Below are 16939 nucleotides of genomic sequence, written 5' to 3' on the forward strand. Positions count from 1 at the left end.
TGGGCCTATCAATTTTTTTTACTTGACCTATAGCTACTTATTCTTTCATATATTACACTAATATGTTCCTTTCACTCGTTTACCTAAAAAACTATTACAAAAAAAGATGATACTGTTTTTGTAGATTTATTTTATATAGGCCACTGAACATAGATAACCACTGCTAGTGAAAGCAAGCATATTTGTTTCAAAACCTGATAAACCCCGCGTGACAACTAACCCCGGTCTTTAATGTTTAGCATTTATTCAATGTAAAACCTAATTCTATTTTAGTGAGTCTGTTCAAACATACCGGTCTCACGCAGAAAGTAAACAGAGAATCTGACTGACTGTAGTGGATGCGCGTCCATGTGCGGCTTCAGTTCAACAGTTTGGTTTGGACACTCAAACTTGAGATCACGTCACCGTGTAACTGGTGCACGAGTGTCCAATGAGGGTCTCTCATGATGCGGAGTCATGGCGCTGACATGAGCGAAGGAAAAACGGACACTCTAGCAAAGTTAAAACGATACATAGAGATATTGCACAAATTTGACCAATCTGTCATACTATCCGAGGCGAAGAGCAACCGAAATCGCTAACGGCTGGATTGGGTGAGTAGAAATGCGTCAGAAACAGCCCGTGTGTATGAAGGTGAAAATGTGACGCGTCTCGTGTTGTTTTTCTCAAACGAAGCAGACGGTTATTGTGTCGGAAACCTATTCACGCATGTTTCTGTAGTGATTCATGACGCTGGATTTTGCTCAGACGTCTTTATAATTACTTTTCTCGATTTAAAATTAATGATATAAGAAACGTTTCCGTTGTTACGTGAAGCCTCTTTGCTATGTAACGTTAGTTGGCAGTAGGTGAAGATGAGCAATGCATGACATAATAACCATCAGGTCAAATCTTTAATTAGACTGTCTTTTGAAGGTCTCCTGGCTGTAGGCTATTGTTAAAAGGTCTGTTCTTCTTTAATCCCAAAATACAACGTCTAGACATTATCAATAATATTTTTGTAATCCATACATTTGTAAACATAGCCTACTTGCTTTTATATGCAGTGCTGTGGACTAGATTGATTTCCTACCTAACTTGTAGAGCCAAACATCTGTCTTATATTTTTTCAACTGTGTTCATCAGTTTGAATACATATTAACTACCAGTCAAAAGTTTGAAAATAACATTTTTAATGTTTTTGAAAAAAGTCTATTTAACACAAATATTGTTACATTTATTCAATTTAAAATAGATGTTCTCTTTTTATATATATATTTTAAATGTACCCGTTAAATCCTAATAAAATAAAATAAATCGCCCTAGGCTAATTTATTCCTGTGATGCAAAGCTCAATTTTCAGCATCATTATTCCAGACTTCAGTGTCACATGATCCTTCAGAAATCATTTTAATATGCAGATTAGGTGCTCATTAATAATACTACTTATTATTATCAGTGTTGAAAAATATTTGAATTGTTTTCACAACAATAGGTAGCAAAAACTGTTGATAATAACAAGAAATCATTGATAATAATAAGAAATGTTTCTTGAGCATCAAATCTGAATGAGTAATTATACAGAAAATTCAGATATGCCAATACAAAATTACATTTTAATATATATATTACAATGAAAAACAGTTATTTAAAATATGAATAATATTTCACAATATTACCTTTTTAATATATTTATAGCCTACTGTATTTTTGATTTCTTTTTAAAAATGCAGCCCTGTTTAGCAAAAAAAAAAAAAAAAAAAATATATATATATATATAAACAAACATGAAACAGTCTTAATTATTCCAAACTTTTTGTGTGTGTGTGTGTGTGTGTGTGTGTGTGTGTGTGTGTGTGTGTGTGTGTGTGTGTGTGTGTGCTTGTTTTTCTATCCCGGTGGGGTCTTCTTGACTTGAATTGAAGGAAACAAGCTTATAAATCAATTTTTTATTTTATTTTTTTTTTATGTAAAATTGCAGAAGTGTGTGTGTGTGTGTGTGTGTGTGTGTGTGTGTGTGTGTGTGTGTGTGTGTGTGTGTGTGAGAATCCTAATTATTCCAAACTTTTTACCAAGTAGTGTGTGTAAATATTTATGTAAATGCAAATGAGCAAATATGTAAATAGCATTGATTGATTCACACAAAATGAACAAATCCTATCCTTATTACAAGAGCTAGTGATGGCTTCAGCATAAATGTGATGGATTGAGGACTGGTCTAATTGGCTATATAGAGTGAAGCAGGGCCTGATCATGGATGTCCTGAGGCCCAAACATGCTCAGCTAGGCTACTTTGGGATCTTGCTGATGGAATGCAGAGCCATGGCAGCTGTGTTATGATGGCCATTTCTCAGCCAGGTGCAACTTTAGACTGCAGACCACTGGTGGGTTAGAGAATCATAAAGGGTGTACAATGGCTGTGCAGATGGAAGAGGGGCCCTGAGGGGTTCGTAAAGGGGTTTGTTATTCTGAAGTTGTACAAAGAAGTTACTTTATACGGTCCACTGGTTGCAAGATCTAGCCTAGTGCAGCGGTCCCCAACCTTTTTTGTGCCACGGACCAGTTTAATATCAGACAATATTTTCACGGACCGGCCTTTAAGGTGTGGCGGATAAATACAACAAAATAAAATGATACAACCGGCATAAAAATTGGGGTATTTTTTAAATATAATAATAGGCTAAACGTGAATCGAGTGTGTAGGCATACTCGCAACTTTATTAGCAGCGTCCTCGTAACATCGCGCCTAAAGACAACTGAGAAAGCCTGAACACAAACAAAATGCCCAACAAAAGAAAAAAATCTCCATGTTTTCGGTGCTGATGCATTCGTGTAACATGTAAGGGTGGCGCTGCCAATAAAGCGCCTAAAAGCTGTCACAACGAACCGGCAAAATGAATGATTATGAATATGTAAAATATAGCAGGAGACATTTTAATTGTTTACTAATAAACAAGTGTTTTCTGTGTCAGTGTCGGCTGCAAATATGAAGTTGACGATGCTGACTCGCGATCTTCGCAGTAGTGAACGCGCCAGAGAGAAATGCATACGCAATTTGCATAAATGCAAATTTCATACGAATTACATAAGCAGAGAGCAGTTTGTTTTCTTTCGTTTTGAATTGTTCTGTTTAAAAGTAGACATTTCAAGCTTTCTATACTGTATATGTCTCAGGTCTGTGAGGCAAGTAGGCTACCTTATACGCTGAGTTTCAGTTCATTTATGAGACGAGCTCCAGTTCACGCGCCGGCGCCTCCGTGTCCTGATTATCTATTTTCTACTATATATAAATCCAGGCAATTGGTTGATGAAACATTGATTAAAATTAAGATACAATTAATACAAAACGAAATTAAATTTAAAGACAGGCTTTGTGCTTTCTGCTTGAGGTCTCTGTGAAAGTTTTAAAGCAGTCTTTAGTGCCACTTTCAGAGCGCTCACATCCGTAACGGAGAACTGTCCCATCCATAACACTTTTTTTTTTTTTTTGTGAAATACATTTCTAAATAAATGCGACTTATAGTCCAGTGCAACTTAGGCTATATGTTTTTTTCTTCTTCATGGCGCATTTTTTGACTGATGCGACTTATACTCCGGAGCGACTTATAGTAAATATGGTAAGTTATTTATTCTTTCTGTGCGGCCCGGTACCAAATGTCCGGGGGTTGGGGACCCCTAATCTAGTGGATCCAGTAAAAGGACAAATCTGAAGTTCACTCGACTCCTATATAAATATTCAATAATGATAGATACGTTTTTGAGTAATCTATATGTTTTCAAAATGATGTTTTAGAAAGGCCTACTGTTGATAAAGCAGCTCATGATACAGCACAGAGTGACCGTATCATTTCCTGTCAATTATCATGTCTCCTAACTATAGATCATGACACCTTATTGACATGACAAGACAAGAAGTCAGGAGAAGTGAAGTGTTGGTCACTGTCAGCCATGCTATTCTTGGACTGACTGGTAAACAGACTGCTAGTAAGCACTTTGGCATTCGAGTTGCCTAATACCCAACAGGTATGAGAGGAACGAGATGGTTGCTTCATAAACCATGACCTTTTAAAAACCAGGACTCACTTATACAGTACTGTGCTGCTTTGTTATTAAAACATTATAGTCAGTCATTGAAGAGAATCAAATTTGGATTTGAAACGATTGTTTCAAATGCAACGATTGTTAGAAATGAAAACATAAAATGTATTATCATTAAATACATATTTTGTTATTTATATTAGATGTTCTAAAATAGAAGCAAATAAAGTGTGAGTATACAATTACATATGTGTCTATTCCAATGGCCTTTGTGAAGATATTGAAAGATGGCCATCTTTAAGCGTTACTGTTTGGATTTATATGAAATGGTAACACTTTACAATAAGACCCCACTTGTAACATTAACTAAGGTTAATAAAAGTATTGTTCATCGTTAATTTCAACATTTACTAATAGATTTTTACATTTTGAAGTCGTTTCTCTTAACAGTAGTTAGTGCACTATGAACTAACATGAATGATCAAGGTATAATTCATATATAAATGTTTTTATTTTTAAAAAGTACAGTACATTTTCATGGTTCAGTAGCGTTTTTCAATAGTTGTAATAAAGTTAACTATTTTATGCGTTACGTTTGTTTCCATTCAGTATCCATTTTTAAAACTATCGGTTGATTAATTGGTTATCGGCCAGTGTGGGCCAACCTACTTATCCTTAACGGTAATGTCCACTATCGGTCAACCGTTTTTCAGGTAATTAATTTCGCTTGCAGATACAAACTCAGAACTGAGAAACTGCATTATGGATATATATTGGCATCTAATAAATTCCAAAAATACCCAGTCTCTCGGGAGCCCAGTAGAAAGTGAATGCATAATTCCTCCTCAGCGCTGCTACACATAATGTAGGTCTCTCACTGGAAACTGTAGAGCTTTGCTGTTCAGAGCAGTTCTATTTCTCTGTAGTTTGTTGACCCTTTAGGGCCCCTCTCTCTCCCTCTCTCATTCATTTTGATGAGTCAACCTTCATTTAACTTCAGAGCTGCCTGCTGCAAAGGTAAATCTCTGTGTGTCGCATTTGCTCTTCAGTAAGCTATGGTTGTTTTGTGCCTTAAAGGAGTCATATGTGTTTGCCACTCTGTTTTGATACCTGATCCTGGAGATGGAAATGCCATTTTGTTTTGAACTCACACTGCCATTGAAAAAAACCTTTCTTTAGCAGCCTGCCTTGTAACTCTTGTTGAGAATATAAACAGAATATTCGGGGGAAACGGTATAAAGCATATTTATGCAGACTGCTAAATGCTTTTTCATTTGAAATTACTTTTGAGCAGTATATTGTAAAATTTAGACATTGTTCATCTTACTTTTAAAGGGGTAGTTCACCCAAAAATACACATTATGTATTCACTCTCATGTCGTTCACATTATTTTCTTTTTTATGTGAAACACAACAGTAGATGTTAAGCAGAATGTCTGAGCTACTTTCTTTCCACACAACAAGTGATTGGTGAAATACACTGACAAGCTTAAAAAAACCCCAATAAAAGTAACAATAAAATGTTCCGTGTCTTCTGAAATCATGTGATAGCAAATGAGCTGCTCATGCCAGTTCATACCAAGGACGATAACTATAAAGTTTCAATAACTGTCCTAATTCTATGAGAATAATCAGGTCCACACGACACAGCTATAACGATAACACAAGGGAACAATATCGTTGGAATCACTTTCTGAACAATTTATTCCCGCTGTTGAATGATAATAAATATAGAAAGCCAATTAGAATCCACTTGACTTTAACAAGCTCAAGAATTTAAAGCGGCAGACAACATAACCGCATGCTTAATAAATTGAACATTATCATCCACCAGTGGACAATGTGAGTGATCAACAGCTTTGTTTCTCACACAAAGCTCACAATAAGACTTCTATAAAATCTTCAGAAGACTTTGAATATAGTGCAAAAGTATTTCTGTGGTATTTTTATAGTGCATTCTTTTATGTCCTTTTTTGCCATTCTCATTCCTGGTATGGAAAAGAGCAGCTCTGACATTCTCCCTTTACATTTCACAGAAAGAAGGAAGTAATACAGGGTTGGAATGAATGAGGTTGAGTAAATGATGACATGATTTTATTTTTGGCTGAACTACCCCTTTAAACCTTCTTCAGCTTTGTTGCTGTATGAGGAGTTAGTACTCAGAGAGGAGAAGTTTCTATAATCTCCAGTAAAATAAGCTAAACGGTGTGCGGAGACCCCCTCCCATCCTGTGAAAATGGACCCTGCTGGTTTATTTATAGACAAGACATGATGAGCACTCTTTCTTAAGAGACCAACGGTTGCGCATATTCGTCATAACCACATGACATTTCATTCTAGAAGCTACTGTGTCCCTTTCCTTTCACAAATTTAAACACTTTGAGAAGATACACAGGTAGGCTGAAACTTCAATTTGGGCTTTTCTCTTTTTTAGGACTTGTTTTAGTTAGTTTCACAAAGTTGAATGAAAAACTACTACTACAAACTACTAATAAAACTTCTGTTCTCTGTTTAAAGATGAATCCAGCGTTCTGACTAAACATACACCAAGAGAAGTACTGTAAACAATAAGGAACTGCTATGGAGAAACCAGTTTTACAAACGCAGCCCTCTATGCTGCCCTTCTTTGACACGGCCCACGCCATCAACTTGCTCCGAGGCATCCACGAGCTCCGCGCAGAGCGCAAGTTCTTCGACGTCACATTGTGTGCTGAAGGCAAAGAGTTCCAGTGCCATCGAACTGTGCTGGCAGCTGCGAGTACATACTTCCGTGCCATGTTTGCCGGTACTCTGAGAGAGAGCGCCATGGACCGTGTGGTGCTACACGAAGTATCAGCTGAACTGTTGGGCCTCCTGGTGGACTTTTGCTACACGGGTCGCGTGACCGTCACACATGACAACGTGGACCTTCTGCTCAAGACGGCGGACCTCTTTCAGTTCCCTTCCGTCAAAGAAGCGTGCTGCGCGTTCCTGGAGCAGAGACTTGATGTTTCCAACTGCTTGGAGATCCAGGACTTTGCAGAGGCTTATGCCTGCCGTGAGCTAGCGGCTAGCGCCCGCCGTTTTGTGCTGAAAAACATTGTGGAGCTGGCGAAAAGCATTGACTTTGAGCGGTTGTCGTGGAAGCGACTACTGGAGTTTGTGTCTGATGACGGACTGTGTGTGGATAAGGAAGAAACCGCACACCAGATTGCCGTACGCTGGGTCAAAGCCGATTTGCAGCACCGGTTGCATTACTGGCCTGAGTTGTTGCAGCAAGTACGTCTGCCGTTTGTTCGCCGTTTCTACCTTCTGGCCCACGTTGAGAGTGATCCGCTGGTCTACTTGTCACCGGCCTGTTTACGGTTAGTCAGTGAGGCACGCAGCTTTCAGTCCTATGAATACGACCGCCATGACCGACCTGGTCATAGAATGCGCCCACGTCCATCCACCGGCCTGGCCGAAATTCTGGTGGTGGTGGGAGGATGTGATCAAGAGTGTGATGAGCTTGTTACGGTGGATTGTTACAACCCACAGACTGGACAGTGGAGATACTTAGCAGAATTCCCAGACCACCTTGGAGGTGGCTACAGCGTAGCTGCCCTGGGCAACGACATTTACGTGACAGGTTAGTACAATAGTACCCCTTTTCCACCAAGGCAGAGCTGGTGCTGATTCGGAGCCAGAGCCTAGTTTCAAATCGGTTCTTTGTTTTTCCACCGCCAAAGCACCAGCTCCGAACCAGTAAAACTGGTTCTTAAGTAGCACCAAATCATTGCAGGGTCTAGAACGGAGCCAAGAAAGAACCGCTTGCGTCAGGGGCTGGGGGCGGGGTTACCGTGGCCAACAAGACTGAAGAGAAACTTGTGACCGCCATTTTTAAATAGCAGCTAGTCGAGCTAATAGCAGCTCGATTATAATATCCGTCTATGTAAGTTACGGCGAGCTGCACGAACGCGTTGGATTCCGATGTATTTTTGCAAACCCATGAGCATCCATAGTATTGCAACGTCCGTTATTGTTGATGGCTTGTCCGAGATGCATCGGAGCGGCGAGGACCGATCGGAGCTGCGGGAGTGTTTGGAGAGCACACGACTCCTTGTGCTTTTAGATCGCTATCGCAGTGCTTTGATGTCATGCGGCGATCGATCTGCGAGAAGCCGATGCATCTCGAACAAGCCTGGCGTGTTTGTGTTTGGCGCTACCGCACTAGCGGTTGCTGGGCAACATGAGACGTATACAGTGACGTAAGATCTGGCTCTGTTGTGGCTCTCTAGCCGGTGGAAAGGCAAACCGGTTCTTAGTAAGCTCGTCAGTCGAACCAACTCTGAACCAGCTTTGGCTCTGGCTCTGAACCAGCACCCGGTTCTTGTTGGTGGAAAAGGGGTATAATACTGTTTCCTGTTTAGGACTTGAAACACTTCTTGTGAAAGACAAACTCATTCTCAACAACAAATCCTCAAGTAGGCTCAGAGTGTCCTTCTTTTCAAACTGTTTACAACATGGCAGCCAATGTATAAATAAAGCCCTTTATATTTAGCTATGCGAGAGTGTGGTGATAGGACAAATTGTTATGCCAGATCAGCAGTGGTCAGCGTGATTTCAGGTGACATTAGTTACCTTCAGGAACGGACAATGTTTAAATTGAGAAAACATCTCAGATGACATGCTGCTTCTATTCTAAATGTCCTTTGCTGTTATGTAATTGGTGTTTAAAAAGGTGACTGAGCACTGACTGTGGAACTCAGCAGTTCCGATTCCAGTCAACAATTCTGGTTCCTTAATGGTTTTATTAGCGATTCTTTTAATACTTTTAAGGAATAAATATTTAGTAAAAAGATATACAATTACAATAGAAATAAAGAGATAATTTCAATAATTTATAAAAAATAATAATAAAAACAAATCTTTCAAAAGGTAGGCTACATTTACAGACATTTAAATGACTTTAATGCAAATTAATTAATCTTATCTAATAAGATGATCTAATAATAGCCTTTACTGTATATTAATAAGTAATGCTAAAAAAAACAAAAAAAATTAACATTTCAATTATTTATCTTTATAAATTATATATTACTGACAGAATACAAAATGTGTATTTTTTAACTATGTTATATGAACAACCAGTCAATAAATATACTGATTTAAGTCTCACAGTTAAGGTGTGGCCACATTTACCATTATGAGTCATTTACATCCATCAGATGTAATGCAGAGAATCCATCACTCTTTACAATCGACAATGGACCTTTTTGCCTGCAAAATTTCAGCGAATAATGTGACTGTACTTTTAATTGTAAACTGTATGCATGATGTGTATGACCCCTTAAAGTCACTTGTTTGGACCTTGGGCTATACTAACCTTAAATACTTTTGAGTCGCTAAGAAGAACCAGAAGAACTAGCATTCCTTTTGCGTGTTAAAGGGATAGTTCACCCAAAAATGAAAATTAGCCCATGATTCACTCAACTTCAAGTCATCCTAGGTGTATGACATTCTTCTTTCAGACGAATACAATCGGAGTTATATTAAAAAAAATCCTGGCTCTTCCAAGCATTATAATGGCAGTGAATTGCTGTTTCTGCTTTGAAGTCCATAAAAGTGCATCTATCCATCATAAAAGTGCTCCACACGGCTCTGGGAGGTTAATAAAGGCCTTCTGAACTGAAGCGATGAGTTTGTGTAAGAAAAATATCCATATTTAACACGTGTACAAATTCTAGCTTCCGGCCAAACGGCCATACGCAGTCTACTTGGGCCTAAAGCGCAACTTATGACGTCGGAAGCTAGTTATTTTACTTTATAAAGTTTTAAATATTGATATTTTTCTTGCACAAACGCATCACTTTGCTTCAGAAGGCCTTTATTAACCCACCAGAGCAGTGTGGAGCACTTTTATGATGGATAGATGCACTTTTATGGACTTTAAAACAGAAACAGCAGTTCACTGCCATTGGAAGAGCCAGGACATTTTTTTAATATAACTCCGAATTGTATTTGTCTGAAAGAAGAATGTCATATACACCTAGGATGACTTGATGGTGAGTAAATCATGGGCTAATTTTCATTTTTGGGTGAACTATCCCTTTAACCCTGCTTTGCGGTGCCAAACTTGTACAGTGTGAAACGATGCAGTGTTAAGGTCCTTTCACACTGGACGCGATTTTGACGCACGAATAATTCGCGTGATGGTTTTATTTTTTGATCAGCTGTTTGTGTAATGAGCGCTTCCACACCGAACGTGAATGTCCTGCGGCGAAAAAACGACTTTTATTTTTTCCGCTTCGATGCCGATTTTTTTTTCGCCTTTTTTGCGGCGACAGAAAAGGCTTCAGCCAATCGCACACTACAAGGACAATGATTGTGTGGCGTAGCATTGCCAACCAACTCGGTTATCACGACTGTATGTTGTGTGATAGTTTTCGTCGTTGTATAGTCCTGTGCTGTGTTGGCTAGAAGGCTAAACTACATTTGGGATAGAAAGCTAATCGTCAAAGATAGAGATAGAGACCGTGTTTACGCAGCTCATGTGATGGGTTTTGACCATAGACTGTAAAAAATATGGACAAAGCGTCTGTGACGTCACCCATAGACTTTCTGAAGAACGGGTTTGAAGCCGTTTATGGGGGGTATGGGCGGCGCCATCTTGGAAAATCTTGGGAAATCCTAACCCCGCCCACCTTCTGACGCAGCGCGCGTCACTCAGCTCACTCTGCTACTTCGGTTATCTCTGTGTATATTTTAGGCAACGAAATATGTTATAAAACACCATACTAACTCTTTTCGTTTTCATTTAAAGAAATCTTAAACATTATAGCCACACAAATGTGGTTCAGGCAACGCGTATTGATTATATTCACTGCACAACGTTTGCCTATTTATAAAAAAATATATATATATAAAACACAAACCTGCCTCTTTTCGTTTTAATTATAATATAAAAATATTAAACATTTTAATATGGTCCAGGCAATATGTGCATTTGTACTAAACAACAGATGTTGCAGTAAACAACATTACAGATCATATTCGTTGTATTAAAATTTAAAATGACAAAACTCAACCCAGTCTCTTTTTGTTAAATTTCAGTTTTATCAATATTAGCTATTATAAAAGTATAAGTAAAAGGTAAAGTTACAAGAAGCTATACAAATAAAGCAAACAATTCAGTCAAACATACAAAGTCAGCGCTCGATCTAAGTTAGTCTAACCATACAACGGTAAAGTTAAATAGCTTATAAAGTTATGAAACTTCCCCTCAGCCAAAACGATTGGCCAGGGAACAAATTATAGATTTACGAGACCAAAAATCGCCCGTTAGATATACACAAGACGGATTATATCTCATGTTTAACCACTACAGAGACGCCAGAGTCAGCGGCAAACCTCATAATGACTAGCCGAGGAAAGGCTGTTCCAGGCGGGGTACATGAGCGCCGAGCGCCCGGTCATCGCTGGATCTCACAACTGGATACAATTTTCATAAATCTTTATAAATAAACCACAGATTTGAGCTTTAAACAACTACATTCTCGCCTGAAAAACTCTTAAAACTACATTTCATGATACAGAAACAGTAGTATTATATGTCAACTGTATTAAAAAATGGCACTTCTTATGTTGTCATTCTCCGTGGCGCTGCCTTGTCAGCTGTCAATCAAGCTGTCAATCAAAGTTAACCACGCCCTTATTTGTCATACATTTTATATCTAAATACGATCTAAACTAACGAGTTAGAAAAAAATTCACAGCCCTCATGGTTGTCAGGCACTCGGAACCTATCGAAAAATACAATAAAAGTCCATGGGACCAACCTGTAAAAACATGAATTTATGCTGTGAAAACAGACATTTTAACATGGGGGCTATGGACATTTGCTCCCTTTTGGGACCTCGCCCTAGCGGATTTTCGATGTATTGCAGTTTTTCGCACTTCCGGGTAGGCTTCATTTTTCAGATCAGAATGTTGCCGCTTGGTTTTAACGCGAACTATTCGCACACGAACTATACGCTTTTTCGTTACGTATCCGGTGTGAAAGGGTCTTTAGAATGTTACTACTAGATGCTTAGCAACCGACAACCGATAGCGTTTGCAAATTATGACGTTAACCGAGGGTTTAGGAATGTACAGTGTGAAACAGCAGCGTACAAATACCCAGGTTTAATTGTTATTATTATAAAATTATGAGCAGTGTCAAACGTCAATTAAGATAACCCAGGATTCCACTCACCCAGGGTTTAAAATGACCCAGGGTTAACTATTTCAAGAGTAAAAAACCCTACTGTCTGTTTTGCACTGTAGATTTAGTAGCATTGTTTTGGCTCAATAAGTAATGCAGGAAAGCACATTGGTGGAAGAAAGCACACGCGAGAGACGAACTTTATTCTCTTCTGTTTTTTTTAACTATCATTTTTAATCCCAAATTCTGTCATCCCTATTTATAGAAAACTACTCTGAAGAGGGACATATAATCTAAAAAGTCTATTAGTGTAGGCAAGTTTGAAAAATAATGTTGATAAATGATTGGAAAGAGCGTCTATTCTGTTTGGCATTGCATATAAGTTTAAGCACTCAAACCTGATTCATTGTGACAGGTGGCTCGGATGGATCACGTCTCTATGATTGCGTTTGGCGATACAACTCCAGTGTGAACGAGTGGACTGAGGTCTCTCCCATGCTGAAAGCCAGAGAGTACCACAGCTCCTGCGTCATGAAGAGTCAACTCTATGTGGTAGCTTCTGACAGCACAGAGCGCTATGACCATACCCTAGACTGCTGGGAGGCTCTTCCGCCCATGCTGCATCCCATGGATAACTGTTCTACTACAGCATGTAGGGGGCGGCTTTACGCCATTGGATCCTTAACCGGAGAGGACACAATGGCAATTCAGTGCTACGATCCTGAAAGCAACCGCTGGTCACTAATCAACGGTGGAGAACTGCCTCCGTGGTCCTTTGCCCCAAAATCAGTGACTCTAAATGGCTTGATCTACTTTGTAAGGTGAGGTGCTCACTTTTTTCCCACAAATTTAAAAATGTCCAGTTCCTTATGGTTTGCAGAAAAAGGATCCATGAAGAAAATTAACTTTTATATGTTTCTCATAACAACGGTTGTGTTTCAGGGATGATTCGGCAGAAGTTGATGTCTACAACCCACAGAAACATGAATGGGACAAGATTAGTCCCATGGCACAAGTATGTCAATTTTGCCTTGTTTCAATCCATTAAGATGCGGTCACATTTACCGCTGTTCTTCAAATTTTCACAATCAAAATTGAGTCATTTAGATAGTAATCCATGTGAACTGGTGCAAAATATTTTCCTATGAGGATTTTAATAAAATTCAAATTGGTCATGCATCACTATTGAGAGTGAACAATGGACCGTATGTATGTGACCGCACCTTTACATATTCTGTACATGGAAGGCGGCAGTGGCTGAGTGGTTCATGTAGGTTGTCTACAAACCGAAAGGTTGGTGGTTCAATCCCCGGTTCCACTTGACCAAGTGTCGAGGTGTCCATGAGCAAGAATGAGTTGTGTGAATGAGTGAGTGAATGGGTGAATGTGAGGCAATGTAAAGCGCTTTGGTGGCCATAGGTCTGTGAAAGCGCTATATAAATGCAGTCCAGTCCATTAAGAGTTTCCACAATAAAGAGTGTATTTTTACAAATATCATGAATTATCAATTAAAAGTGTTTAACCTAATAATCATAAAATAAGTGTATTCAAGTCACTGTATGTATGACTTGCATTTTCACACAGATAAGTAAAAAGTCTTCACTTACAACATCTCGCACTTACAGGTTCATGTTGGAGGCAGTGTAGCAGTTTTGGGTGGTCGACTCTTTGTGTCCGGTGGCTATGACAACACCTTTGAGCTATCTGACGTGGTTGAGGTCTACGACCCCTCTTCTCGATCTTGGACGCCAGCTGGCCGGCTCCCCCAGCCCACTTTCTGGCATGGAAGTGTTAGCATATTCCGACAGTTCATGCCCCTTGTTCCAAGCACCTTCGAACCCATCGACGTACCTGAGGCCAACGCCATCCACCTCCACAGACACCACCGCAACCAGGCACTTTACAACCACAACAACAATGTTAATCAGAACCACAACCAAGATGTCAATCAAGTGCATTGAGAACTTTTCGAAACATGAGACTAAAGGTCATTCAATGTGACATCGCTACTAAGTGTTTTGCACTTTATCACATATTCACCTCAACTGGGCAGTAAAGGGAGCTGGTGAGTCAATGTTTGCGTCATTTCTCCAAGTAACCCAGTGTTACTACAGCTTTAATTGTGTTGCATGCATTTCTAATGCTGGCTGTGTTTACCTTGAACAGAGACTTAAGTGAAGTGACTCATGAAATAGTGCCTATCGTGTTTGGCAAATTTCAAGCAATCCATGCCTTGGAAATTGCATGGAGGTTACACTCATTATTCTCTTTAATTTATTTTACAATTCAGCATGGACCTAAAGTTATTCAAAACATTGCAACTTCAAACCCCCAAAATATTATATAATATATAATTACATAATGAGAAGTACATTTGTTCTTTTCAAAAATAATTTTGAGACCCCCAAGCATTCCAATAGGTTAAAGTTTGGATCACTTAGATTGTAGATATGTAGATTGTTTATAGCATAATTTGACTGTTTTCTGAAATGTGTAGTATTTTATAAAAGCAGAGAAGAGTTGAAATGAAATATTTTGGAGAATCCAAGACTTCCCAAAAACAACAATTCAGTTTGACAGACAAACTTAAAATCTGGGCCTCAGTGTAACCCATTTTTTTTATGTTCTTATTAGAATTACATGTGTCAGACAATCTAGCATGCATGCAGTGGTCACATTTTTTGTGAATTTGTATTAGACTTGCTTTTAAACTCATATTTTAATATTAAATTAAGTTTGATTATCTAGTCATTGTTTATTTTAGAGAAAACTATGTTACAGTTTATGAGAAACAGCTTGTTTTTTTAAAGCTGTCTGCGTTGATGAAGAAAACATGAAGAATCAATGGAGGTATTGTTTTTTATGCCAAAATTGTTTTAGGAAGCTGTACTAATAACTGGAAGTAGTAATTCAGTATCTCATTATTCTTGAGTAAATGTATGTGTTTGACAATATATGTGTCTGACAATACCAGTAATTATGAAACTAATTATTTACAACACGCTGAAGCGGTACTTGACATTTTATTTTTATTACAGAAGGTTTAGTTTGTTTTGTGGCCAAAATTATTTGTACAACACGGACAAGGAGATGATTTGTGTAATGTTTGTATGTGTGGTCAACCAATAAATGACTTAAGCACTGTTGCATTTGCTCTTTTCATGTATGTATATGTAACACGTAAGATCATGAGAGACCATGTTCTGTGCCACCCTTTGTGTTAGACGCATCTAATTTTCCATCAAGTTGGGATTGGTACATCCTGTCCTCTGGAATCAATTAGTGGAAGACAGTATATGGATGCAGAAAGAGGCATCAGCTGGAGCACAATGAATATCCAGTAGATGATCTAGCACACACAAGTTTAACTCCATAATGAAGATAAAACTAAAAGCTTAGGTCAAGTCAACTTAAAATCAGAGAGAAAATTAAAGCACCATGGTACACGTGTATACTACGCGTGTTCTAAAGAGAGAAACCCGTAATTTAGAGCGTAAATGGAAACAAACTAATTTAGAGGTTTTTAGAATCCCTTGGAAAGACAGTACGTCACGTTATAAAAAGGCCCTAAAAGTAGCCAGGGCTGAGCACCTCCGCAAACTAATAGAAAATAACCAAAACAATCCTAGGTTCTTATTTAACACCGTGGCTAGACTAACAAATAAATGAGCGTCACCTGAACAAAATATTCCGTTACAGTTTAGTAGTAATGATTTCATGAATTTTTTCACTGAGAAAATAGAAAACATCAGAACCACAATTGTAAACGTTCAATCCTCAATCGCGCTTTATAACTCAGCCTCGATTATCACCCCGCAAGAACAATTACAGTGCTTTACAACTATAGAACAAAAAGAGTTCCACTCATTAAGAAACCACAATTAGACCCAAATAACCTAGCAAATTATAGACCAATTTCAAATCTTCCTTTTATGTCTAAAATACTAGAAAAAGTTGTGTCTGTCCAACTAGGCTCTTTCTTACAAGAAAATGACATCTATGAAAAGTTTCAGTCTGGGTTCAGGCCACATCATAGCACTGAAACTGCGCTTGTTAAAATCACAAATGATTTACTCTTAGCTTCTGACCAAGGCTGTATCTCAATACTAGTTTTACTTGATCTTAGTGCTGCGTTCGATACTATAGATCACACAATACTCTTAGATCGACTACAAAATTATACTGGTGTTCAAGGACAAGCATTAAGCTGGTTCAGATCATACTTATCTGACCGCTACCATTTTGTCTATTTAAATGGAGAAAAATCGATCATAACTCCAGTAAACTATGGAGTGCCACAAGGATCTGTGTTAGGCCCTCTATTATTCTCAATATATATGCTGCCACTTGGAAATATTATAAGGAAACATGGAATTAGTTTCCATTGTTATGCTGATGACACTCAAATATATATTTCATCACGGCCGGATGAAAACGCTAAATTATCCAAATTGACAGAGTGTGTTAAAGATATTAAAGACTGGATGACGCACAATTTTCTTTTATTAAATCCAGACAAGACAGAGGTACTACTTATCGGTTCAAAAAACCGCCCACAAAACCTCTCACAATACAACTTTAACATAGTAGGATGTCCTGTTACTTTATCCTCTACAGTAAAAGACCTGGGTGTTATACTAGACTGCAACCTGTCTTTTGAAAATCATATTTCATATGTTACAAGAACAGCCTTTTTCCACCTTAGAAACATTGCTAAGTTACGTAATATGCTATCAGTTTCTGATGCAGAAAAGTTAGTTC

General features: G+C 38.4%; 1 protein-coding gene across 2 annotated transcripts; it reads left to right on the forward strand.

Annotated features, from left to right (window-relative positions):
• Positions 1 to 297: 297 nt before the first annotated feature.
• klhl21 (kelch-like family member 21) lies at positions 298 to 15324 on the forward strand. 2 transcript variants are annotated; one of them, XM_081386696.1, is made up of 5 exons: positions 298 to 593; positions 6535 to 7624; positions 12594 to 12999; positions 13121 to 13193; positions 13804 to 15324. In XM_081386696.1, exons 2-5 carry the CDS (start codon positions 6598 to 6600, stop codon positions 14137 to 14139), a joined length of 1842 nt encoding a protein of 613 aa, XP_081242822.1. In that variant the 5' UTR covers positions 298 to 593; positions 6535 to 6597; the 3' UTR covers positions 14140 to 15324. The 2 variants fall into 2 exon arrangements, with proteins under 2 accessions (XP_081242822.1, XP_081242823.1); XM_081386697.1 differs by lacking the exon at positions 298 to 593 and adding an exon at positions 6315 to 6412.
• Positions 15325 to 16939: the final 1615 nt, after the last annotated feature.

This window comes from Scardinius erythrophthalmus (assembly GCF_964197995.2).
Source record: "Scardinius erythrophthalmus genome assembly, chromosome: 15".
Lineage (NCBI taxonomy): Eukaryota > Metazoa > Chordata > Actinopteri > Cypriniformes > Leuciscidae > Scardinius > Scardinius erythrophthalmus.

Bases quoted from the DNA above. Each gene is read 5' to 3' on its own strand.
- klhl21 (XM_081386696.1), top strand. From the start codon at position 6,598: ATGGAGAAACCAGTTTTACAAACGCAGCCCTCTATGCTGCCCTTCTTT. The intron at 7,625-12,593 runs GTTAGTACAATA...TCATTGTGACAG, and splicing joins CAACGACATTTACGTGACAG to GTGGCTCGGATGGATCACGT. The intron at 13,194-13,803 runs GTATGTCAATTT...TCGCACTTACAG, and splicing joins AGATTAGTCCCATGGCACAA to GTTCATGTTGGAGGCAGTGT.